The 25,126-nt window shown below is 41.3% G+C and overlaps 1 protein-coding gene across 5 annotated transcripts; it reads right to left on the bottom strand.

Moving 5' to 3' along the window:
• Nucleotides 1-598: 598 nt before the first annotated feature.
• ZBTB25 (zinc finger and BTB domain containing 25) lies at nt 599-24,727 on the bottom strand. Of its 5 annotated transcripts, none has more exons than XM_036434408.2 (4): nt 24,199-24,339; nt 23,157-23,324; nt 5,931-6,110; nt 599-2,308 (listed from the first exon to the last, which is right to left on the bottom strand). In XM_036434408.2, the coding sequence occupies exons 3-4, from the start codon at nt 6,101-6,103 to the stop codon at nt 1,177-1,179; spliced, it is 1,305 nt and encodes a 434-aa protein (XP_036290301.1). In that variant the 5' UTR covers nt 6,104-6,110; nt 23,157-23,324; nt 24,199-24,339; the 3' UTR covers nt 599-1,176. The 5 variants fall into 5 exon arrangements, with proteins under 5 accessions (XP_036290301.1, XP_045435828.1, XP_036290273.1 ...); XM_045579872.1 differs by having other exon boundaries at nt 23,261-23,324; XM_036434390.2 differs by lacking the exon at nt 23,157-23,324 and having other exon boundaries at nt 1,307-1,450; nt 1,542-2,308; nt 24,199-24,726.
• Between the last annotated feature and the right edge of the window lie 399 nt (nt 24,728-25,126).

The raw sequence follows: 25,126 nt of genomic DNA, 5'->3' as shown, positions 1-25,126 counted from the left end.
GCTACCAAGAGCTTTAACCCTCAAAGGTAATGGCTGATGCCCTTGCTGATTTGCCTCAGTGGATAGAGCGTTAGCCTATGGACTGAAGGGTCCCGAGTTTGATTCCAGCCAAGGGAAACATGCCTGGGGTTGCCAGTTCGATCCCCAGTAGGGGGCCTGAGGAAGGCAGCCAATCAATGGTTCTCTCTTATTATTGATGTTTCTATCTCTATCTCCCCTCTCCCTTCCTCATGAAATCAATAAAAACATATTTTTAAAAAAGGTCATGGTTGATACCTGGTCAGGGCATGCCGGGTCGTGCGCTCAATCCCCAGTAGAGGGCATGGAGGTAGCCTATCAATGATTCTTTCTCATCATTGGTGTTTCTCTCTCTCTCTTTCCCCCTTCTTCTATGAAATCAATAAAAAATAATTTTTAAAAATTAAAAAAAAAACATTGGATTAGGCAAATAACACTGTGGTGTTAGTTAATGCAGATCTATTTGAATCTCTATCTCATATCTTCATCTCTGTGTATGTACCTTACTATTACTCTTTAGTATTTTTTATGTCTGACCTTTCTCCTTTTCTCTCTTTTTAACTAAAATATTTTCTATTAAAAATGGGGTATGCTTACAATGTTAAAAGGTAAATAAAAGCCATGTAAAATGTTGCAGAGCCAGTAAGTAAAACATAATTTAACAACTACTAATAATTTGGTATAGCTATGCTTAAAACATATTTTATACACTGTAACATAGTTATGCATTAAAATAACTACCAATTTCCAATATGGCAGAAAATATTTTAAAATAATTCTCTAGGGGCTTATTCATGTAAAACATTAGGCAAAAGTACCAGTCTAGAGTATTCTTTAAAAAATATTTCATTTACTTCATATTAATTTGGTTTTACTGAATCTACAACCTGGAAAAACTTAGCAATTCTATAAATAACTCTTTATTCTAAAGTTCTATATTACTACATTGACTTTTTTATTTCTAAATTGTGAATTAATTTATGAGAAGTTCACAGTCTTCATTGAAGGTTATTTTAAAACCATGAATTAATATCTTACAACAATGTTAAAACTATGGATAAATAGTAAAGAAAAAGTTAACAGAACTTGAGGAAAATAATTTATGAATTAAAAAAATGCATGTGAATTCTGTCAGAATTGTTATTTCTGAAGAAACTGCTACTCAACCAGGATAGTGTCCAGGTTTTCTTGTGTGAGCTCTGACTCTAAGGCACGAGGTGAGTCTAACTGTTCTTGCGACAAGCGAGAACTTTTCAGGGGGACATCCGACCAGCTTTCACAATACGGCTGGAATCTCTGGGTTAATGCGTTACCAAACCTTTGGCATCGGTTATATCTGTAAGATTTACCTCTGTGTGTATACATGTGTTCCAGCAATTGATTCTTTCGAAGAAACTTATGACCACAGATGGTACAACTTATTTTTCTTTTCCTTGAAAAAGAAAAATTGCAGTTTAATTCTACTGGCTCTGTGTCTTTGGAGATCAAAGACACTTGACTGATCTGCAAAGGCTCTGTGGCACCCCGGTTTGAGTGGTCAGGCTGTTGCTCATTTTCCTTAACAATGAAGGAGCTGAGCCTGTGGCATTCAAGAGCTTCGTTATTTTCATTAAGTGGGTGCACTTCACCAAGGTCATTACTTTCCAGAATAGAAGCAGGGACACCAAATGGGAGGGAGCCAGATACATGGGTATGGAGATGTTGTCTTAGGTTACCACGAGAATCAAAACGTTCTCCACAGTAATGGCATAAGTGAATTTTGATACCACTTTCGGTGAAGGTGGGGCCTGTCATCTCGGATGAGGATGAGGAGTGGCTCTGGGAGATCACGGATTCTGGGTCACCTCTCTCCTGCTTGATGGACACTGGAGGCTTCTGGGGTTCCTCCAAGGCCTGGGCTGCAGGATGGACCTTCTGCTGGTCAGTGCCATCATCCAGCCCAATAGCAAGAGAAAGCTGCAACTGGGGGTGGTCACTCTGGACAGCGGCTCTGTGTCCACTGTTATTGGAAGGAGTTTCTTTGACCTCCAGCCCTTGCTTGACAGCTGTTTTTTGGGTTGTTGAGATTTGGATGCCATACAAATTTGAGGATTGCACAGTCTCTGCTGAGAACACTTGATTCATTTCAGTTGCAATGTGAGAAAGGTAGTCGGCATGAAGAAAGCGAATCCCTTCCTCCAAACGACTGTGATCTACAATCTGTTTTGGTCCTTTCCCCGTGTACATAATGTGCAACAAATAGCTGAATATGTCAGGCTGGATGTCAGTTGGTTGTATTTTTATGCATTCACTGTTAAAAAAAAACAAAACAAAAAACAAAAAAAAAAAAAACAGACCCACACAAAATGAAACAACCTAGTTAGTCTTTTAGTTAACAGTATACTCTTAGGATAAAGCAATTTTTTCCCAAGAAGCTCAAATTTAGCAATCTGCCTGGATGAAAGACAGCAACAAAAGTTTAAAGTTTCATTGGGTACCAGTTTTATGGCCGAGCAACCAGTTTCCATGTCTCCAATCTATTGCCGAAAGTTAGGAAATAGACAGATATCCTGAATAGTTCAATGTTTATGTAGTGACTCCTAAGTGATTCTAGCTGCCAGAGAGCAGAAAAATTACAAATAAAATAGGTATCCTGCTTTTAAAGAACTTAAAAAAATCTATTGAGTATATAACCAAAAAAAGGAACTCAAATAAATACCCATACACCCATGTTCAGTACAGCATTATTCATATTACCCAAAAGATAGAAACAACCCAAGGGTCCATCAACAGATGAATGGATTAACACAACGTGTCACATAGATACAATAGAATATTATTCAGTCATAAAATGGAATGAAGTTCTAATACATGCTACAACATGGATGTACCTTGAAAATATGATAAGTGAAATAAGCCAGATACCAGGGGACAAGTTTTGTATGATGCCACTTGTAAGAAATATCCAGAATAGGCAAATTCATAGAGAAAGATGGTAGTTTAGCGGTTAACAGGAGCCTGTGCAAGTGGTGGTGAGAAATTGTTACTTAAAAGGTATAGTTTCTGGAGAGATGAAAAGTCTTAGAAATAAACAGTGGTGATGGTTGCACAACATTGTGAATGTAATTAATGCCACTGAATTATACAATTAAAAATGGTTGAATGACAAATTTTATGTTACATATATTTTATATTTTAAAATATATTATATTTATTTTTTACAGAGAGGAAGGGAGGGAGATAGAGAGTTAGAAACATCGATTAGCTGCCTCCTGCACCACCTACTGGGGATATGCCTGCAACCAAGGTACATGCCCTTGACCAGAATCAAACCTGGAACCTTTCAGTCCATAGACTGATGCTCTATTCACTGAGCCAAACCGGTTTCGGCTATGTTACATATATTTTATCACAATAAAATTTTTTAAAAAAATTTAAAGGGTGTATTGAAATTGGTAATATTTAGAAATCAAGTTATGCTAACCTTATTTTGTCTTCCAAACTATATTAATACATATATATATATATACTCTTTAAATCACAAGTGGATACAGGGATAACTTTGGAAAGCTTTAAAAACTCCATTTTACAGTTCAAAAGTCATTTTTTACATATGAGTCTAGAATTCAGATAACAAATGGAAATAACTGTGTAACAAGAAATCAGGGAACACCCTGAAAAATTAGGATAAAGACAACCTGAGGGAAGTGTTGGATGTCAAGGAACAATGGAATCGGTCCATGGACTCCCCTGCCCTGAAGCAAAAGTTTGTAAGAGTGCATCAGAAAGCACTGGTGCCGAAACCGGTATGGCTCAATGGATAGAGCTTGTGGACTGAAAGGTCCCAGGTTCGATTCCGATCAGGGGCATGTACCTTGGTTGCAGGCATATCCCAAGTGGAATTGTGCAAAAGGCAGCTGATCGATGTTTCTCTCTCATCAATGTTTCTAGCTTTCTATCCCTTTCTCTTCCTCTCTGTAAAAACTCAATAAAATATATTTAAAAAAAACAACAACAAACTACACTTAAAAAAAAAAAAAAAGAAAGCACTGGTGTCAGTATGCTGACAATCCATTTCTTTCGTCCTGAGATCTTGGGATTCCCTCTTGAGCTTCACTCTTAGCTTTGACCCACCCATATCCACAATCTGTGGCAGGTGTTTTTTTTTGTTTTGTTTTTTTAATATCAGCACAGAGCTCTGTTATCTGAGGATTTTTCAATTGCTCAAGAGATAACACATAGCAGGCTGCCACCTTTGTATCTCCTGGATTTACTTTAGCAAGGTACCGGGTACACAACAGGTATGAGAGGTGAGCCAACCCATAGCTCTCAAATTAGACTGAAGGTAGTGTTTCTAATCTAGTTCACAGAGAGGAAACTCTTTGGCATGGCAGAAAAGGCTACCCATTACTTGTCTCCGACTCTAACATCCTCGGTACTTTGTGCCATACATTCCAATCATTCTGATCTAGTCTGGTTCATATCTGCATGTTTTCATGCATGTTTTCCTCTACCTTCAATAAACTTTCTTTCTTCCTTCTACAACATCTGTAAAACAACTCCTGATCCTTTAAAATCTAGGACCACTGTACAGCTTGTTCCAATCTTCTCAAAACAGGGCTGCCGACTCTCCACTCTGCCTTGTGCAACATTTCTTTTGTAGGCTTACTACATTGTTAACAACAGTAACTTACGGTGCAAAGCTCCTGTTCTAAGAATCTTAATTTTATTAATCCACTTATTTTTATCAACACCATGGGTGGGTGCATTATTCTAGTGTTTTACAGAGAAGGAAACTGAGGCACAGAGAGAACAATTATACAGCAATTATTTTCTTTATATGCATTATCTTTTATTAGACTACAAATTTCTCCAGGGCAGATTATAACTTATTTGTTGCTGGGGGCTGTTACAGTGCCTAACATGTAAATGCTCAATCAATAGTTGAATGAATGAAGAATTTAAATAAATGTATAACTGAGCTCTGGCCAGGTAGCTCTGTTGCTTGGAGCATCATCTCATACACCAAGAGGTTGTGGGTTTGATTCCAGATCGGGGCATGAATGGGAAGCAACTGTTAGATGTTTCTCTCTTACATTGATGCTTCCCTCTCTCTCTCTCTCTCTCTCTCTTTCTCTCACTCAAAATCAATTAAAAAACAACACATATCTTGGGTGAGGATTTAAAAAAAATGAGAAAATCAACTTTCAAAAAGCAAATAAATAAAATTAAAAATGTATAATTGAGGCTGAAATCCTAGATATTTCATGTAAGGTCTTTAAAAAAAAATCACAGACAGTTCTATCACTTTCAACGTAGGATAGAATAAAGCTATTCTTTATCAAGAGCTCAGAATATGACCACCACTTCTCAGCCCTCTGCCTACATAACTATTCTATTGGGGTAACCTATATTCAAAAAAGCTTTTAGAAAAAATATTTGAAACAAATGACCTTTGAACTGTAATATGGAGTATAAGGTGAACAGAATTATGACATCGAAATCTTGATATGAAAGTGTTATGGAATAAAAATCAACAACTTAGTATTTAAGAGCACAGACCTTTAACAGCACAGATCTACGTTTGAGTCAAACTTATTAGCCTTAGTAGCTGTATAATCCTGAATGGGAAAGTTACTTAACAACTGAGCCTTGATTTCCTATCTCTAAAATAGTATGGACAATAGTATAATTTACATCAGGTAAATACTCAGTGCTTGTATAAAATAATCCTTCAATAAATTTGAGCTATTGTTGTTTTTATTCTTATCTTCCAATATGAATCCCTCACACTGCATTTAATTACTGATATATAAAAAATATATAACATTTTTTATGTGACCTCATAACAAGAATCCCCCAAATGATGTTATAATAAGGTTAGACATATCATAGTATTAAAACTCTTTAGATTTACAAAAGCACATCCTTACCTTGTTTGGTGAATAAATATCATCTTGAAATAGTTAGAAAAAGCAGCAAGCACTGCTCTGTGGGCTTTGAAGTAAACATCTCCAATAGCAACTGTGCAATCACACAGAAAACCAAATTCTCGTTGCATGTTCAGCTGCTGCAGAAGGACAAGGCTATGGCTAGCTGTGTCCATTGTGACTCTGAGGAAAAGGAGAATATAAAGATTTTATTTACAAAACTGGCTACAGTTCACATAAGCCTGAGTACAAGGAGATCTATTGTACATTTAAATAAAATTATTCAATATTTTCTTTATTTTAATCCTCATTGAGGATATTGATTTTAGAAAGAGAGGAAAGGAGCGAGAGACAAATATCAATGTGAGAGAGGAACATTGATCAGTTGCCTCTTATATGCACCCAAACCAGGGATGGAACCCATAACCTAGGTATGTGCTCTGACCTGGGATTGAACCAGCAACCTTTTGGTGTATTGGACAATGCTCCAACCAACTGAGCCACCAAGCCAAGGCAACAATTTTCTTATTTTATTTTAAATTAGTTTACATTCCATATTATTTTGTATTGCCTTGGCTGAGTGGCTAGTTGGATTTCCCAGTCAAGGCATATAAGAATCAACCAATGAATCACAAATAAGTGCAGCAACAAATTGATCTCTCTCTCTCTCTCTCCCTCTCTCTCTCTTTCTCCTCCTCCTCCTCCTCCTCCTCCTCCTCCTCCTCCTCCTCCTCCTCCTCCTCTCCCTCTCCCTCTCCCTCTCCCTCTCCCTCTCCCTCTCCCTCTTCCTCTCCCTCTCCTTCTCACTCGTTTCAGCTGTGCAGCATACTGGTCAACAATTTTCTATTAACTTCACCCCAAACTTAGTTAACACTAAATCCTCCTAATATGACAATTGGTATCAACTCTGCTGAAACCATAAATATTTATGGCTTTTCTTCATCTGGTAAGAAGGTATGAGTTGACACAGGAGCAGAAGGAAGGCCTGTCCTCTTTTATCTATGCAACCACAATGTTTTTAGTCCTCAGTTTTCTTCACTGGAAAAATGGGAATGGGATATTGATCCTTGCCTCAGAGCTAAATGAGAAGTTAGGTGAAAAGCACCTACCATACAATGTTTGGGAAACTCATCAGTCACAGTAAGGTCAGGAGCCCTTAAAATAGATGTCAAACCACATCTCCTGATTTACAGGAGGCATGGAAGTCTCATGGGAAAGAACCTAAACCCTGATCTTAACTGGATTCAGACACATATACCATTAAGTACGGAGAGTCCTGACGGAAGTAGAATGCAGGATGGGTGCACTAGTCTCAGGGGGAAAATCATGCATGAGGAAGAACCTGCAAAAGAATTCTGGCAGAGCAGTCTAGTGTGAGTACTAGGGCATTCAAGAAGACTATGGTTCCAGAGGTGGGAGGCTGTGCTTCACCACCTTCTCCACCCCAACTGTTCAGAGAGCCCTGGAGCTTTAGGGAGAAAGCAGTTGGTATGGAGGGCATCATGGGGGGCTGGGAGAACCTCCTCTGAAAAAGCAGACCTAAAAAGGGACTGAAGTTTCCTTCCTAGCCAGAGAATCCAAGGGATAAGCAAGTGAGTGAGTGCGGTGTGGGATTAGCTGTCTGGACATTGGCAATAGCTTGAGGAGCAGACAGCTCAGTGATTGATAATAAAGATAGTTAACATTATATAGAGCTTCCTATGTGTCAGGCAATATTTCACTGATTTAATTCTCAGTACAGCTCTGAAAAAGGGACTACTCAATAAATCTTACATATGATGAAAGTGAATCAGCAGAGAGTTAATTTACCCAAGGTCATTGCTAGTAAGCGGCAGAGCAGGGGATTCAAACTCGGGCAATGGGTTCCAGGACTCAAATGTCCTCCCTCTCTACCTCCCAGAGAACATGGCACACAAACGAGAGGAGCCAAGGGAACAGTTTGGATTAGACAGCAAGGGGCCCTGGGAAGTCTCTGCAATATTTGGATTAAATGTTTGCTCCTGGGAGGGAAACCAGGGACCAGGGAGTTAAGGATGGGAGAACTGTACAGTTTTAACTTAAAACAAAAACAAAACCTTTTATGCAAGTTTTATATAATAGCTATATTCCTACATGTAATCCCTTCATCTCACTTTTAATTTTTATTTTATTGTTGGAAGTATTACAGATGTCTCTCATTTTCTCCCTTTTTGACCCTTCCACCCCACCCTCACCTCACCCCAGGCTTCATTTTTTTTTAATATACAATATTTTATTGATTTTGTACAGAGAGGAAGGGAAAGAGATAGTTAGAAACATCGATGGGAGAGAGTCATCGATCAGCGTCCTAACTACCATACAATGTTTGGGAAACTCTTGCATACTCCCTACTGGGGATATGCCCGCAACCAAGGTACATGCCCTTGACCGGAATCGAACCCGGGACCCTTCAGTCCCCAAGCCGACGCTCTATCCATTGAGCCAAACCAGTTTCGGCCCAGGCTTCATTTTTTTTTTTTTTTTTTGTAATTTTTTTTTTAAATCCTCACCCCAGGATATTTTTCCATGGATTTCCAGAAATAGTGAAAGGGAGGGAGGAAGTGGGGAGAGAAAGAGAACATCTTTGTGAGGGAAACATATCACTTTGTTGCCTTCCGTACACATCTCTTCTGGGGCTGGGGAATCTGCAACCAAGGTGTGTGCTCTTGACTAGGAACTAAACCCCAGACCATTCAGTCCCCAGGTTGATGTTTTAACCACTGAGCCAAGCTGGCCAGAATAAAAAAAAATATTTAATCCTCACCCAAGGATATGTTTTTTTAATTAATGAAAATTTTAATTTTTTTGAGACAGACAGACAGACAGACATCAACGGCTGCCTCCCACACCCACTCTGAGTGGGTATTGCACCTGTAATGTGGTCAGCAGCTATCAAACCCAGACTGTTTGGTGTACAGGTTGATGCTCCAACAAGAACTTACCTTCATTTAAAAAATATATATGTATATATTTTTTATTGATTTCAGAGAGGAAGGGTGGGGATATCAATGAGAAAGAATCATTGATTGGCTGCCTCTTGCATGAGCCTTGATCAGGAATCTAACCGTGACCTCCTGGATATTGGAAGCCAAACAGCTGGGCTTCCTCTAATTTTTAAAACTGTATTTCCAAAAGACAAGCAGGTACAGGGAACAATGTAACAAACACCCACCCTCCCACCCCTAAGCACAGAAAGTAAACAATATAAGACCCCCTGGTATCTTCCCCCTCATTCCATCTGCCTACCTTGCCTCCAAAGGTAACCACTACCCTGAATTTGGTGTTTATGATTCCCGTATATATTGTCACAATATTACAGCATCTGTATATATCCCTTACGAAGGTACGGTACTGTTTTCCATTTTTATATAAATAATATTGCACTTCAGGAATCCTGCTTGAATTGCTTAAGTCTACATTCATACATTTCTTTTAAAAATCCTACTTATTCAAAAATAAGTTTCTCCCTTTACTCCAATTAAAAAAGTAAACACAATGCTAAAACCGGTTTGGCTCAGTGGATAGAGCGTCAGCCTGCGGACTGAAGGGTCCCAGGTTCGATTCCGGTCAAGGGCATGTCCACTGGTTGTGGACATATCCCAGTAGGGGGTGTGCAAGAGGCAGCTGATCGATGCTTCTCTCTCATCGATGTTTCTAACTCTCTCCCTCTTCCTTCCTTTGTAAAAAATCAATAAAAATATTTTTAAAAAAAGTAAACACAAAACCCTTATCTCTTACATTCTCATTTTAAAGTCCTTTAAGTAACAATGAAATAACAAGATAACAAAACCTATCAAGACCTCAGCCTACCTCTAAGAATATAAACAAAATTCGAATTTTAGGTATTGTTCCAATTGGAAATTTCAGTATGTAAAAAACATGCATCTTAGATTCAGTGAAATGGGTCAAAGTGAAGTACCTTAAACTAGCCTATAAATTATCTCCAAACCGCCCCCCCCATCATAAACATTTTCACTAGTTCTCTATACACACACACACACACACACACACACACACATACACACACTACATTAATAGAATGAATTACTGAACCATATAGAAATGAAAATGGCACACTAAAAAGCCACATATTAGCCGAAACCGGTTTGGCTCAATGGATAGTGTCAGCTTGGGGACTTGACCGGTTCGATTCCGGTCAAGGGCATGTACCTTGGTTGCGGGCATATCCCCAGTAGGAGGTGTGCAAGAGGCAGCTGATCAATGACTCTCTCTCATCGATGTTTCTAGCTATCTCTCTCCCTTCCTCTCTGTAGAAAATCAATAAAAAATATATATAAAACAAACAAACAAAAAAACACATATTATAAAAACGTTGTGGTTAATGGTATATGAGTAACAGTTAAATTCACTTGTTGAAAAAATATTTATTGAAGAGAAATTTAATAAAGAAAAATATTTGAAAGCATGCATTGCACAAGGCATTGGGACAGAAAAAATACATAGCTGCTGAAATCAAGATTATAAGCTAACAGGGGAGATAAAACATAATAATTACAACATGAAGTGACAAGTGCTATAGAGCAGCTTGGAGAACAAGTTAAGTGAGGGGGGAATAAATAACAGGAAACCCAATGGAAAATAAGCCATTTGAACTGAACTTAGATAAATAGGCAGAAGGTGAACATAGCATTGCAGGCAGAAAAAAACAGAATGAGTAAAATTACAGGGAGGGACATAAATATATAGATAACTGGAGAATTCAGTTTGGTACAGAAAAAAAAAAAACCCACAGTAGTGATTTAACAACATGGGGTCAGCTAGCTGACTGAATATATAGCTCACTGAATATAAACTAAAAGGTGCTCCAGTGGTGTCTGTTAAGATGTTGTCTGTGAGGGAGAACAGTGTAGTAGTCAAAGTCTGACCTCTGGAATCAGACAACTTGGATTAAAATTCTTGCTCTGTCACTATGCTGTATGGTCTTCACAAAACACAATGCTAGTCCTCCGTTTCACTTACAAAATATGGGTAATTATGGTATCTACCTTACAAGTTAAGATGATGCATATAAGCACTTAGATATGTGGTCCCATAGTAAGTGTTCAATAAATAGCAGTCGTCATCATCACCACCACCACCACCATCATTTGGCTTCTGAGTCAAGACTAGTCAGTTTAGTTGGAATATATAAACAAAATCAATAAGTGAAAGGCATGAATAAATAAAGAACAAGGGGCCTACTGCAATATCCAAGTAATGGTGCAAATGAAGGAAAGAATACGATACACCAGACGTAGAACTGACGTGACTTGGCAGCAGATGGGATGTGGTCAGCTACAGAGATCAAGTCAAAGGTGAGTCTCAGAATTCCAGCATGGGTAACTGGAAGACTGTTCATTCCTTCAGATCATATTTGCAGAGTAACTGCCATGCACAGGAGTTGATAGAAAGGCAGGGATGCCAAACAAGAGACTTAGAAACTGGCTTGATAAGAGTCAAGTTTCACTTTGGACACAGTGAGTTCAAGTGTTCACTTTAGGACATCCGAGTACACGTGTTTAGTGATCCGAGTAGAGACAACATGCTGGTCTGAGGCTCTAGAGAGAGCAGGGCTGGAGAGGGAGAGGAGGTCCCCTAAAAGGACAAGGCTGAAGCTGCCGGAGTGAATGGTTCTATCGCGTAAACGAAGAGAAAATAAGGTAAGAATAAATTCCTGAACAACACAGAAAAGATACAATAAGGGGACTAGGAGAAATAAGAGAATACACTGTCATTGGGTAGGATAGGGAGGTGAGGCGAAGGTGAGAACCTTGGCAAGAGAAGGTGGCAATGACGGAAAATGCTGCAGAGTAACTCGGGGATGAAGCCTGTTACAACACCCCCAAGTGTGTGACCAAAGGTTTTTGGTGACCTATGAAAACAGTTCGGAAGAACAGCAAAAGCAAAATATCTGACTGCAAGGCTATACTGGAAAGCAGCAGCCATAAGGAGTAGCTACACGTAAGATAGGTCATTGAGGATGCTGCAGATTGAAGATAACTTTCAAGCTAAAGAAGGGTTGGCACCTCTAGAAGCCATAAGGAATGCAATCAAAAGTATAAGCATAGCAGTGAGCCATGGAGAAAAGAGGGATTTCTTTTTCTGACAGTGGAGAGGAACTGGTCAATGTGAGGAGCAAGTATTCAAAAGTATTCTTTTAGATGTCACTGATTTACAAATTAGAAGTCAGTCCACATGCAAAAGGAAGAGATAAGTTTAGGCCTTGAAAGGAACCTAGAAAAAGCGTGGATGAGACCATCAAACCTCAGAGGGAAGGTTGGGGAAGGGATAAGGAGGAGAGATCAACCAAAAGACTTGTTTGGTCAAAACTGGTTTGGCTCGGAGAAACCAAGATGGCGGCATAGGGTAGATACCCGAATGCAGCCTACCACAACAAATTTGAATTTAGAACTGGAAAACAGGGGAGGCATTTCCCTGAAGCGCCGAATGGCTAGCTGAGAGGAGGCTCTGCCATCCCTGGGAAGGAGAGAGGACACGCTGAACCTCAGGAACTGTGAAGTTATGGAGAAAAGGTGCTGGCTTACTCCCTCCCGGCGTAGAGAGGAAGGGCTGGACCGAGATTGCTGCTGGCTTACTCCTAGTGCACAGAGAGGACAGACCGCTAACATGTGGCTGGCTTTCTTGTTCGAGAGGAAAACAGAATCACCCTATTGCTCTGATAGATAGCCCCAGACAGGGAGAGGCCAGACTGTCAGGCAGTGGGCAGAGATCTCTCGGAGGTGTGTGAAGCCAGAGGCCATTACTGCGGGACTTGGGGAGGAGCTGAAGGGAAAACAAAGTTTGTCTGCACCAACCAGAGACTCCGCCCCATCTCTGGCTGAGCACAGAAGCTCTCCCAGAGGCTGGCTTTCTCTAAGGAGGGACTGACAGGAATCCAAAGCCTGTCTGCGCCTTTACCAAAGAGGTGCGTGCACCTGCAACCAATCTTCCGAAACTCACCGCGAACAGGACTTTATAAGGCAAGACTGACAGGGAACCAAAGATTGTCTGCGCCACCCCGAGACCCCGCCCTATCCAAGCGGAGTACAGAAGCCCTCCTAGCTGAGACACTGCTGATCCTCACAGCCAATTGGCTTGGAGATCAATGCTTCCCAGTGGTACCAACAATTAGCAAGGTTTAACAACAAGACTGCACACACAGCCCACAAAGGGCTACACCAAGACTGTCCACCGCAGGTAACTGGGAAGGCTGTGCTACTGGGCTCTACCAGAACACCTAGCACACAAAGCTATTCCATCAAATCAGGGAAACAACTAAAATGCAGACAAGAGGAAGGACAAAAAGGAAGGAGATGGAGGAAAAGAAAAGATTGGACATTGAGTTCAAAACTACAGTTATAAGGTTATTCAACAATATCCTAAAAAAGGCAGATAAAATAAATGAGACCTATGAGGATATGAAAAGGGAGCTACTAGAAATAATAAGGGATCAACTAGAAATGAAGAAAACATTGTCTGAAATAAAAAATATTATACAAAGTCCTAAAAACAGACTGAAAGATCGCAAGAATCAAGACAAAGATTTAGAACACAAAGAGCCAGAGGACACTCCTCTGCAGAAGGGAGAAGATAAGAGAATCCAGAAAGTTGAAGATAGTGTAAGAAACCTTTGGGACAATTTCAAGCGAACCAACATCAGAATTATGGGGATTCCAGAAGAAGAGAGAGAGCAAGATACTGAAAGAATACTGGAAGAAATAGTGACTGAAAACTTCCCCCACCTGGGGAAAGATAGACTTAGAAGTCCAGGAAGCCCGCAGAACCCCAAACAAAAGGAATCCAAGGAGGATCACACCAAGACACATCATAATTAAAATTCCAAGAGCAATTCCAAGAAAAGCAGGTAGTTACCTATAAAGGAGCACCCATACGATTGTCAGCTGATTTCTCAACAGAAACCATGCAGGCCAGACGGGAATGGCAAGAAATATTCAAGGTGATGAATAGCAAGAACCTATAAGCCAAAAATAGTCTACCCAGCAAAGCTATTACTCAGAATCAAAGGACAGATAAAGAGCTTCACAAATAAAAAAAGCTAAAAGAGTTCACCACCACCAAACCAGAATTATATGAATTGCTGAAGGGGGTTATTTAGGAAGAGGAAGATAAGATAAAAATTATGATCAACAAATACGTAACTATCAACAAGTGAATCTAAAAACCAAGGGAATTAAAAAATCCGATGAACAATATTAACTGGTGAATATAATAGAATCAGAGGTATGGAAGGGGAGTGGACTGACAATTCTCGGGGAAAAGGGGAGTGGGAGTTCGGGAAGAGACTGAACAAAAACTGTGCACCTATGGATGAGGACAATGGGGGTGGGGAAAGGACAGAGGGTGGGGTGGGAACCTGGTAGAGGGGAGCATTTGAGGGGGGGAAGAGTGGACTCTCTCAGTGGAGAGAGTCAGCCTGTGGACTGGGAGGTCCCAGGTTTGACTCCGGTCAAGGGTGTGTACCTTGGTTGTGGGTACATCCCCAGTGGTGGGTGTGCAGGAGGCAGCTGATCAGCGAGTCTCTCATCGATGTTTCTCTTTTTCCCTCTCTCTTCCTCTCTGTAAAAAGTCAATAAAATATATTTAAAAAAACAAGACTTGTATGCATGCATATATGCCTAACCAATGGACAAAGACACCAGGGGGTTGAGGGCATGAGTGGGAAGGTGGGGGGGGCGGGCATGGGAGGATAAGGACACAAATACCTTAATCAATAAAGAAAAAAATACTTGAAATAAATGATTATTTAATGCTAACATAGAGCATTTGTTTATAGAGAACTTTCATATATATTCTTTCTGCTTCAGATAATTTCTTCAAGTTCATTCACTTTGTCATTTATCTATTAAATCCATTCAGTGAATTTTTTATTGTAGATAGTATATAATATCAGACGTGAGCAGAGCAAGGACTATGGGGCCAGGTACGGAAACTCACAGGGCAGAGAGCCCTGGATGCCTAGCAAGGGGCAAAACTAGGAAAACAAGAACCTTGCCTCCAGGGTAACCTATCCTCCTCTAGCACATCACTGGTCATGTGGTTTGGGACGCCTGATCTTCTCATCCCTAAAGAAAACATCTAGCCCTAGCCAGTTTGGCTCAGCAGATTGAATGTCAGTCTGCAGAATGAAGGGTCCCAGGTTCAATTCTGGTCAAGGGCACACGCCCAGGTTGCAGGTTCGATCCCCAGTAGGGGGTGTGTAGGAGGCAATTCTCTCTCATCATTGATGTTTCTCTCTCCCTTCCTCTCTGAAATCAATTAAAAAAAAAAGGATAACATGTAGGCCTTCGTTGTATTTCAGCTCCAGGCCCAGAAGACCAGCAAAACCAGACAAATGGCTGCCTCAGGACCAGCCACACTGACTAATGACCCTGCCCTGGCACCAGCTAATCACTGGAGACCACAACCTAGAAAGAGCATACCTGGAAAGCTGATGAATATTCCATTAAGTCCCTCCCCTGGAACCTCCCCTATGATTTCCACCTGCAAGAGAGATATGCTCAGGACAAAGGATCCAGTGCTCGCTCTCCCTCCAAGGAGCATGCCTGTGCCATTCCCTTCTCCCTCTCCTTCCCCCAAACTCTAAGGAACCCCATGAGACTAGCAACCTGGTACAATGGGCAGATCATCCTGGGTTAATCCCGAGCCTGTCTCCAAGGTCCCCTTTTCTCGGACTTCTCAGTGAGCCAAAGCAGCCTGGTCTAGGCTCTCCTGGTACTTCTTTTATGTCCTTCCTTTTCCCACTCAACTACTTTTGCTGCCATAATGGACCCAATACCCTCTTGCACGGTGCTGTGTGGCCCTTCCCTTTGGATATCCCCATCCCACAACTGCTTTTCCTTAATTAAAAAAAATAAATAAATAAAATTTAAAAAATAAATATATATATATAGATATAGATATATAGATATAGATATAGATATATAAAAATTGACTTTTTACATAGAGGAAGAGAGAGGGATAGTTAGAAACATCGATGAGAGAGAATCATCGATCAGCTGCCTCTTGCACACCCGCTACTGGGGATGTGCCCGCAACCAAGGTACATGCCCTTGACCAGAATTGAATCTGCGACCTTTCAGTCTGCAGGCTGACGCTCTATCCACTGAGCCAAACTGGTTTTGGCTGCTTTCCTTAATTAATTAAAAAGTTCTTTATTCACCGTTTGAGCTATTCAGACTTACTTTAATCTTTCAGTGTATTTTCAGGTCAAAATTTTTCATCTTATTGTTACTTTCTCTGTTGAGATTTTTTATTTGTTCATACATTACTAATTTTGCTTTACATCCGTAAGCATAGTTAAAATTGCTGCTTTAGATCTTTTCTGCCAAATCCAACCTCTGGGTCATCTTGGGGTTAATCTTCATTAATTAGGGTAATAATTTCCTGTTTCTTATGTGTATTCATTTTTGGTAATATCCTAGACACTGTGATTACTTAAGATTTTAGATTCTATAATTGTCTTCTGAGTACTGATGTTTTTGTTTTTTGCAGATAATTAACTAGGCTGGACTTTAACTCCAAGTTCTGTCTCCCTATGGTTCAGATATTTCAGTGTTATGCATGTTGTTTAAAGGCTGTTCAACACACGTGTAAGTTTAGGAGTTGGCAAGAGATTTGAGCTGAGTTTATACGCAGTATTTAGAACTTTCACTCATCCTTTCTAGGGTTTCCTGCTTAGTTTCCAGCTATGTCATCACTCTGAACTCTGTCCTCCTTTCTTCAAGCAAATGATCACAGGTTATTATCCCAGTTTTAGCCGTCCTCTCATGTCACCAACTGGGGTCTTCTCTCAGGATAAAAGCCATAAAAGTGGAAATTTATCCACTGCTGTTCCCTTCTTCAAAGTACAGTCTCCATTCCAGTTTCTGCGAGCATTTTGTCACTCATGGATGACATCTGGTAGTTTTTAAACTTTTTTTTTTTTCAAGTTTACTGTTTTTATCTCAATAAAACTATAAATTTTTATATATCTCAACCTTAATAGAAACTATTCAGCTATTACCCTTGATCAGCAGTTCTAAAAAGTTCTGGTCTCAAAATTCATTTACACTCTTTTGAAAAAAATTTACACACACACATATATAAATATAAATATAAATATATATAAATATAAATATATATATATATATATATATATATATATATATATATATATATATATAAATATATGTATTACCCTAGCTGGTTTGGCTCAGTGGATAGAGCCTTGGCCTGTGGACTGAAGAATCCTGTGTTCGATTCTAGTCAAGGGCATATGTCCAGGTTATAGGCTCAAACCCCAGGAGGGAGCATGCAGGAGGCAGCTAATCAATGATTCTCTCATCATTGTTTCTATATCTCTTTCCCTCTCCCTTCCTCTCTAAAATCAATAAAACTGTATTTAAAAACAAGATGTTTACATATACATATACATACATACATATATTTGTGTATATATACATACACACACACACACACACATATTTTTTTAAGAGAGAGAAACATTGATTGCAACCTAGGCATGTGTTCTGATCAGGAATCAAACTGGAGATCTTTTGCTACATAGGTCCACACTCAACCACAGAGCCACACCGGCTCCATTTACACTCTTAAGAAAAGTATTACAGACTGGGAAGATCTGTTGTTTGTGTGGGTTACCTTAATCAACAGTTACTATACAAGAAATTAAAGATGAGAACTTTAAAAATTTAAAATTTATTAATAACAATAAACCCATTATTTAACATAAATAATATTTTCTTTTCTAAAACATTTTTTTTAAGTGAGAAGGGTGGTATTGTTTTATATTTTACAATCCTTTTTAAAAATATATATACTTTTTTTATCTTAGAGAAGAAGAGATAGAAACATCACTGAGAATCATTGATCGGCTGCTTCCCGCACACCTCCTACTGGGGATTGAGCCTGTAACCAGGCACATGCACTTGACCGAAATCAAACCCTTCAGTCCACAGGCCAATGCTCTATCCACTGAGCAAAACTGGCTAGGGCTATTTTATAATCTTTAATACCAGGCTTTGAAAAATATAGCTGGCTTCTTTTCCATGCTTCTTCTTTCAATCTGTTGCCATGTTTTGGTTCACATATATTAAGAGAATTTGGCCTTGCAAAAGAGAGATCCGTGTAGACCACTGAAAGGGTTTCAGGAACTTCCAAAGACCACATTTTGAGAAATCTGCCCTACATTATATTATTTTGATTCTATGCAGTAACAAAGCAGGTACTGAATTAGTTCCATTTTATAGTTGAGGAACCATAGGCTTGGAGAACGTGGGAGAGGTACCCAAAGTCAGATAACTAGTTATTACGATGATGCTAGTAGTACTTCAAGTCTGACTTTAAATGCAAAGTCCTTTTTTCAAAATCCCCTTCTAGAACTTTCAACATATATATTGATGGCAGTTACAAATATACTGATTGAAATAAAGGGATAAATTTTCCAAGTTTATGAAATGAAACAAATTCAGATGTGTTTAAAAAACAACAACCAGCAACTTACATACATAATAAGTTCATTCCAACTTGTTTTCATAATAATAGACCTTTGATTATTTCAAGGCAACATAACTAGATTTTACCTGAGGTCAATAAAGCCAATCCATCACAAAGTTACTAAAAACATTTCCTAATATAACCCACTTTGCAATTTATTAGGTAGGCTTTTATGTAACCTTTGTTCATAGTTTCTTTGATCATCAATTTTATTTTGTCTAGTATGTGGAACAGCCAAAGTTTCTTATGCATACAGAAAGATCTTAGAGGTTACATCTGAGAATTTTTGGTGGAAGTACTAAGATGTGAGAGGTTGCAGAAAAATAATTTGTCATTTTATTATACTTACAAATACTAGAGCCAATATAAGAGTGCTACCTATTAAAATACTTTATCTGTTATCCAAGTGGTATTTGTACTACAATGGAGTTAGCATTATTTTAGACTACAAAAATCTTCTTTACTTACTAGATTGTAGTAACTCTAGAGTAGCTCAAATTAAGTAAACTAGAACAGCTTTATATCGGTATCTACATTTGTTTAATTCAAAGTTAACTTGATATTCAATATCTTTGATTTTTATTTATTGAAGAAAAATCTATTGTATAATAGATGACTTTCAGACTTAGGGTAGCCAGAACAATGTCCTGGAATATACAGCTTTCCATTGTCTCAGGCTGTAAGAATATTAAAAAAAAAAAAAAAAAAAAAAAAAAAAGATCTAAAGAAGTAAGACATTTATTTCTGTGGAAAACAAATAGTCTTAGATATTTTCTCTGTGGTTCCTACCTCTGTGACTTTTTTTATTAAGGCAAGGAGATAGGAAAGTTGGCAGAGAAATGTGTACAGCTTTTTTGAGATACTCACTCATGGCTATAAATAAAAAGGTAAAGGCAGAGATATCCAAACCTGCCACATGATAAAGGTTTTATACAATGATTTACACTTTTTAATGGTACTTTCACATAATTGTAAAGGTGTAACCTAGAGAAAGAATGTTTGCAGAAATAATTTTATCCTGAGATAGTGGCTTTTATTGCTGATTGTATTATAAAACTTTCCATGATGAGTTGTACTGAAGTCTAATTCCTACTCCAGACTAACCCAAACACAATCGCTGGGGATAAAGCACCAATCCTTCCTTAAAAAGCTCCACAGATGATTCTAATAAGACACCTCAGTTAAGAGCCACGGCATTTGAAGGGAGGACAAAGAAACAAGTCAGTCCAAGACTAATGATATGGCAATCGGCTGCTAAAATATTCGCTGCTAGAATTAGTGGAGAGGAATAGTGCACCTGTGTTTAAGGCAGGAAAGGGAAATGAATGCAACACGATTATAATAATCAGTCATTAGCGAACACTGTAGTTCATTATTAATAATTATGTATAACAGGATAGTATAAAAATTAAGTTACGAAATTCTTATTAAAACGTCTCTTACATGCCGTTATATTGGCTGGCTGAAAAAATATTGTGGGCCACGTGCAGCCCATGGGCGGCGAGTTTGACATGCTTGCTTTAGAGAATACGTCACAGAGAAAAAGAAGCAACTTCATAAGAAGTGCTAAAAATGTGGGAATAATACCAATTACATTAAGTGAACAAAAATCAACAATTATAATTCTAATTGTAACTTTAACCAGTTAGCCACATTAAGAAATAAAAGTGCTCCCAGACCTAGGCAGTCTGGCTCAGTGGATAGAGCATCGGTCCATGGACTGAAGGGTCCCAGGTTGGATTCTGGTCAAGAGCACGTTTGTCAATTGCAGGCTTAATCTCCAGCCCTGGTTGGGGTGAGTGGGAGAGGCAACGGATGGATCCAATGCATGTGCCTCTCTCAAATCAATGTTTCTCTCTGTCTCTCCCCCTCTCCTCTCTCTCTAAAAAAAAAAGACAGAGAGAGAGAGAGAGAGAGAGAGAAAGAGAGAGAGAGAGAGAGAGAGAGAGAGAGAAATCAATGGAAAAATATAGTCAGGTGAAGATTAAAAACAAAAAAAAAGTGCTCCCAAGCTAGTAGGATGAAGAGAGGGGAAAGGAGGAACATACCATTTTCACTTTTTAAAAAGTATTTAGGAAAAAGAGATATTTACTCTCATACACCTATTTTCATACCTAAAAATGATGTGGAGCCGAAACCGGTTTGGCTCAGTGGATAGAACGTCGGTCTGGGGACTGAAAGGTCCCGGGTTCGATTCCGGGCAAGGGCATATATGTTGGTTGTGGGCACATCCCCAGTTGTGTGCAAGATGCAGCTAATCGATGATCCTCTCTCATTGATGTTTCTAACTCTCTACCCCTCTCTCTTCCTCTCTGTAAAAAATCAATAAAATATACTTTAAAAAATAAAATAAAAATGATGTGGAAATCCCAAATATCGTTTGAGGTAAGATCTGCAGTAATTCTAGGCATCACTGAGAATATTACAGTAGAGGGTAAGAAGCAATCATGCTAGATGGCACAGGAAGATCAGTTACGCTCTAGAAACCTTAACGGAACAGGGAAACGTTAGTTTGGGGCCTCCCACCTGTTGGCAGACACAGCCAGCTTATATCACATCTCTAACACCCGTCTAACCAACATGTGGGAGGCCTGGTAAAGCCACAGCACCAGGCAAACAAAAATGCTAACACCAGTCTGTGCATAGTGGATCTTGAAGAAAAAAAAAAAATCAGAACCCTGTGAAGAAAAGGAAAAGATTCTTCTTATCCACTCTAAAAAAATAAAATGAAGACTTCGTTTCTGAAAGAAAAAATAAGGTACTGAAAGGACAGGAGAAAGCTGGAAAATAAGAGTGCTAGTAAAGATCTAGAGGAAAGTACAAACAAAAATGATAACTTCTGAATATAGAATGTTCCACAAACACATTATCCACAAGGGCTAATGAAACCCTTTGCTCAAAGTGTCTAGAGTTTTTCAGAAGAAACAAAAAGTCATTGTATATTGATTTGTAACCAGGAAAGAAATAATTAAGAAAAATTACAAAAAAAAAAAAGCTAATAACACAACACTTTTTCTAAAGATCAGATTAAAAAAACAATTCCTGCTAGCAAAGGGAAAGAAGTATTAATAAATTCAATCAATAACCCTGAAACCGATGTCTGCTTCAAACACTTTATTTCCTCTTCCTCCACTCTCCGGAAGCAAGTTCAAATAGTTATCTTTCCTATCCTGAAGGGAATGATCCTGTTCAAATTATCAATAGCTACTATTATTATAAGGAGTGTCACTGCAAGGCCTGTGCTGAGTGCTCTATGTACATTATCTCATTTAATCCTTACCGTGACTATCTGTGTTCCTTTTCTCTCCATTTTACAGAAGAGGAAAAACCTCGATTTAGGACACACAACTAGCAAATGTTATAAAACGGGGTGCAAAAGTTAGATCTGACTCCATAGTCTGTGCTCGTAACTATGAACCGAAGCAGCATTTTTCTTGATATTCTTTTATCAAAAGACTGAAGTTTGCAACTTGGAATAAATAAGCAGAAAGGGAGCACAGGAAGTGGTGTAGAAGTACTTTATAATTTATCAAGATAAGAGCACCTGCATTGCGTTTTTTGATGAGAGGGGAAAAAAAGTCTGCAATCATATAAAACCCCAACTCTTTTCTGGCCCTGCTATTACTAAAACGGGCCGGTTTTTCTTTAACAAGATTGTCAAGCAGCACCTACAGACCACTGCAAATAAAACACTCCGGTTCAGTGGTGGGGAAGGCATTATGCAAGACTTCCCAGCACAGCCTTCACCAGGATATTTTACGGCCAAGGCACTCGGGCCCCTCCTCCCCAGAGCTAGACAGCCTGGCTCCTTCATATTCCCCTCAGGAGATAGGGTGGAAGCGCACAGCTCCACTTTCGAAGGCACAGAGGGCAGCTGAAAGTCCTGCTCAGCTTCTCTGGGCAACCACAGGCGCCAATAAATCAGCCACAGGCGATTTCTCTCATCCCCTTCCTGGCTTGAAGTGGCTGTGAGATATAGTCTGTGCAAAAGAGCACAGACTAGACTTGGGAGATAAGTGATCTAGGCTTGAATTCTGCTGCAAATGGCTGTATCATTGAAGCCAAGTAAATCCCTGAGCCTACTTCCTGGTTTGTTTAAAAAAAAGAAAAAGAAAAAGAAAAAAAAAGGAAATAATACTACCTCCTTTTGGTTAAGTATAAGAAATTCACGCAGGTACTTAATAAAAAGCAACCAAACCTGAGCAGAATCCATCTTCACTACCTCCAAACAAGACATTCAGGGTAGGGCTGGGCAAAAAGGTGTAGCAAGCCTTGTGAGGTCCCTCCCTCCTTTTTCGCCGACCATGACTGTGATGTTTCACTGCTTCCTAATGACCTTCCAGCCACCAGTACTCATCTATTCCACGTCCCACCCATCATTGTTTGGTTCCCTATGAAAGAGCTGATGTCTGATAATGGATTAACAGTTTATTCTTAATTAAAACATAACAGATAGCCGAACTGGACTTCGATGCCTTAACCTTATGGTAGCAAACAATGCTGCAAATGTTGGTTATTCTTGCAGAGAACAGGGCTGAATGGGGGGTGGAGAGGGGGAAGCTTTGAGCTTCAAAGTACATTATAGCCATTCTATTTCACCTGGAAATAGTGCCAACCCCATTTCTTAAAATACCAAACCCATCACACAATGACCAAATCTGATTTCTCAAGACTCTGGATCAAGCCCAGTATAATCACCTCTGACAAGACAGTCTCTATACTGAGCGGATTAAACTGGCACTGCACTCCTGGTGTGGTAGAGAGAGAACAATGACCAAGGTGTCCGGAGCCCTTGAGTCCACTTATACAAAAGGTGCGGGGCCTCAATCAAGCTGCACGCTTGCTCTTTAGGCCGGGTGTCCTCACCTGTAAAATAAGAGGGGTGAACTGGACTTTCCATTAACGCCCGTCAGCTTTAAAAATCTGTTGATTACAAAGTGTGCTTTACACACTTGGCAAAATCCTGTAAGCATGAACAGCTTTACCCAAAAGACCTGATTCTCAAGAGAATGCATGCCCAGTGTAATCCCTTGGGGGGGAGGGGGGGGGACGGGACTAGGCGTTAATTTAGGAAACAAGTTAGCTGCTGTCAAGTTCCAGGTCCAGTTCAGGGGCTGCTTGAGCAGCTTGTTTTCTCCCAATGAGCGCTCGCTAGGGAAGGAAAGTGATACATGAGGGCAAGCTTTAAAAAAAAACGCCACCACAAACAAACCTGGGTGTGTTTAGAATGAGATCAATATAAAATGAAAAAAAAAGAAAGACATGAATCTTGAGTCGGGAGGGATACTTCCTGCTCTAGAAACATAGTAATCACAAAGGAGGCGGGGGAGAGGGGAGGCAGTGGCCTCGCGCAGGCTGCCCCTGGACACCCGCCCGCTCGCGGGAGAGGTCGGGCTGTCCGCGCGGAGTGGCGGCCGGGTGTGCGGCGGGCGTCCTCGCGCGCCCCCCGCCTGCGCCGGGCCCCGACCACGGCCTCGTGCGGGCAGCGAGGGCGGCGGGGGTGGCTCGGGCATCCTCGGCCCAGCGCTCACTCCGCGGTTGCCATTTTTCCTCGTTTTGCCCTGATTGACATGTCAAACGGACCGAAAACACCCCCTCTCCCCTCAGCTACTTGCATCTGTTCCGCGACCGGCGCAGCTGCAGGCCGCCGCCGCCGCCGCCACCGCCCCGGGCGGCACGCGGGCGGGAGGGACCGAGCCTGGGGCAGCCCACAGGGGCCGGGCCGGGCCGCGCCGCTTACCCAGACGCCGCCGCGGCGGCCAGCCGGCTCCTCCATGCGGGAGGGGCAGCTCCCGCGCCGCAAAACGTCACGCGGCGGCGCCGGCTCACGCACCCCTGGGGCCGTTCTCGCGCGGCTTCCCGCGCCGGCCGCCCCGTGACGGACCCACGTGACTGCGTGCCGGGTAGCCGCGAACGAGGGGCGCCGGGGCCGGAGTGTGCGTGCGTGCTTACGTGCCAGCTCGCCCGCCCGCCCGCTCGCTTCAGTGGCCAAGCCGGGGGTCGGCGGCGCTCGGCGCCTTCGCCGCCGCAGTCCCCCAGTCGTGACTCTGTAGGCGGAAGCGCGGAGGCGAGCCTGAGCGTTACAGGCTTCCCACGCAACCGGGTGGCCCGGGGACTTTCCACCGGGGTGTGCAAAATCATGGGCACCCCTTCCGTTCGGGACTGGGACTGGGGGGAGACCTGCCCGCGTGTCCAAGGGGAGCGTGATGAGGGCGCGGGGCCAGAGGCGCTGAGCCGCGGGAGCCTGGGAGGAGAGGGCGCGGGCTGGGCGGGGTGGGGCATGGCGGGGGAAGTGACTCCCAGCCAGAGGCCGACGGGGTGAGGGGAGCGTGAGGAGCGGGCGATCCCGGACGGACTGGGCGATGGTGCCGGGACGCCCGCCCGGGAAGTGCGGGGAGGGAGGGCCCGGCTGCCGGTCCTCCCGGGAAGGGGTCTGACTTCGGACGGGAGTGGGAGAGCAGCATCCAGCCCTCGGGGGAAGCCGGGTGGAGCCCGGTCCCATCCAGCTGTGCAGACGGGAGGAGGAGGAGGAGGTCCCACGCCTCCCCCGGGGGAGAGGGGCAGGAGGGGCGGCCAGCGAGCTGCGGCCGCGCCGGCCCCCGCGGTGCGGGTTGCGCCAGCCTCCTCAGAGCCGCCCGACGCAGAAACTTGTTGCAACAAACAGGCGA

Source organism: Pipistrellus kuhlii, unplaced genomic scaffold (assembly GCF_014108245.1).
Source record: "Pipistrellus kuhlii isolate mPipKuh1 unplaced genomic scaffold, mPipKuh1.p scaffold_m20_p_1, whole genome shotgun sequence".
Classification (NCBI taxonomy): domain Eukaryota; kingdom Metazoa; phylum Chordata; class Mammalia; order Chiroptera; family Vespertilionidae; genus Pipistrellus; species Pipistrellus kuhlii.
Note: the sequence above shows the minus strand (reverse complement) of the source record. Positions and strands in the feature narration are given on the sequence as shown.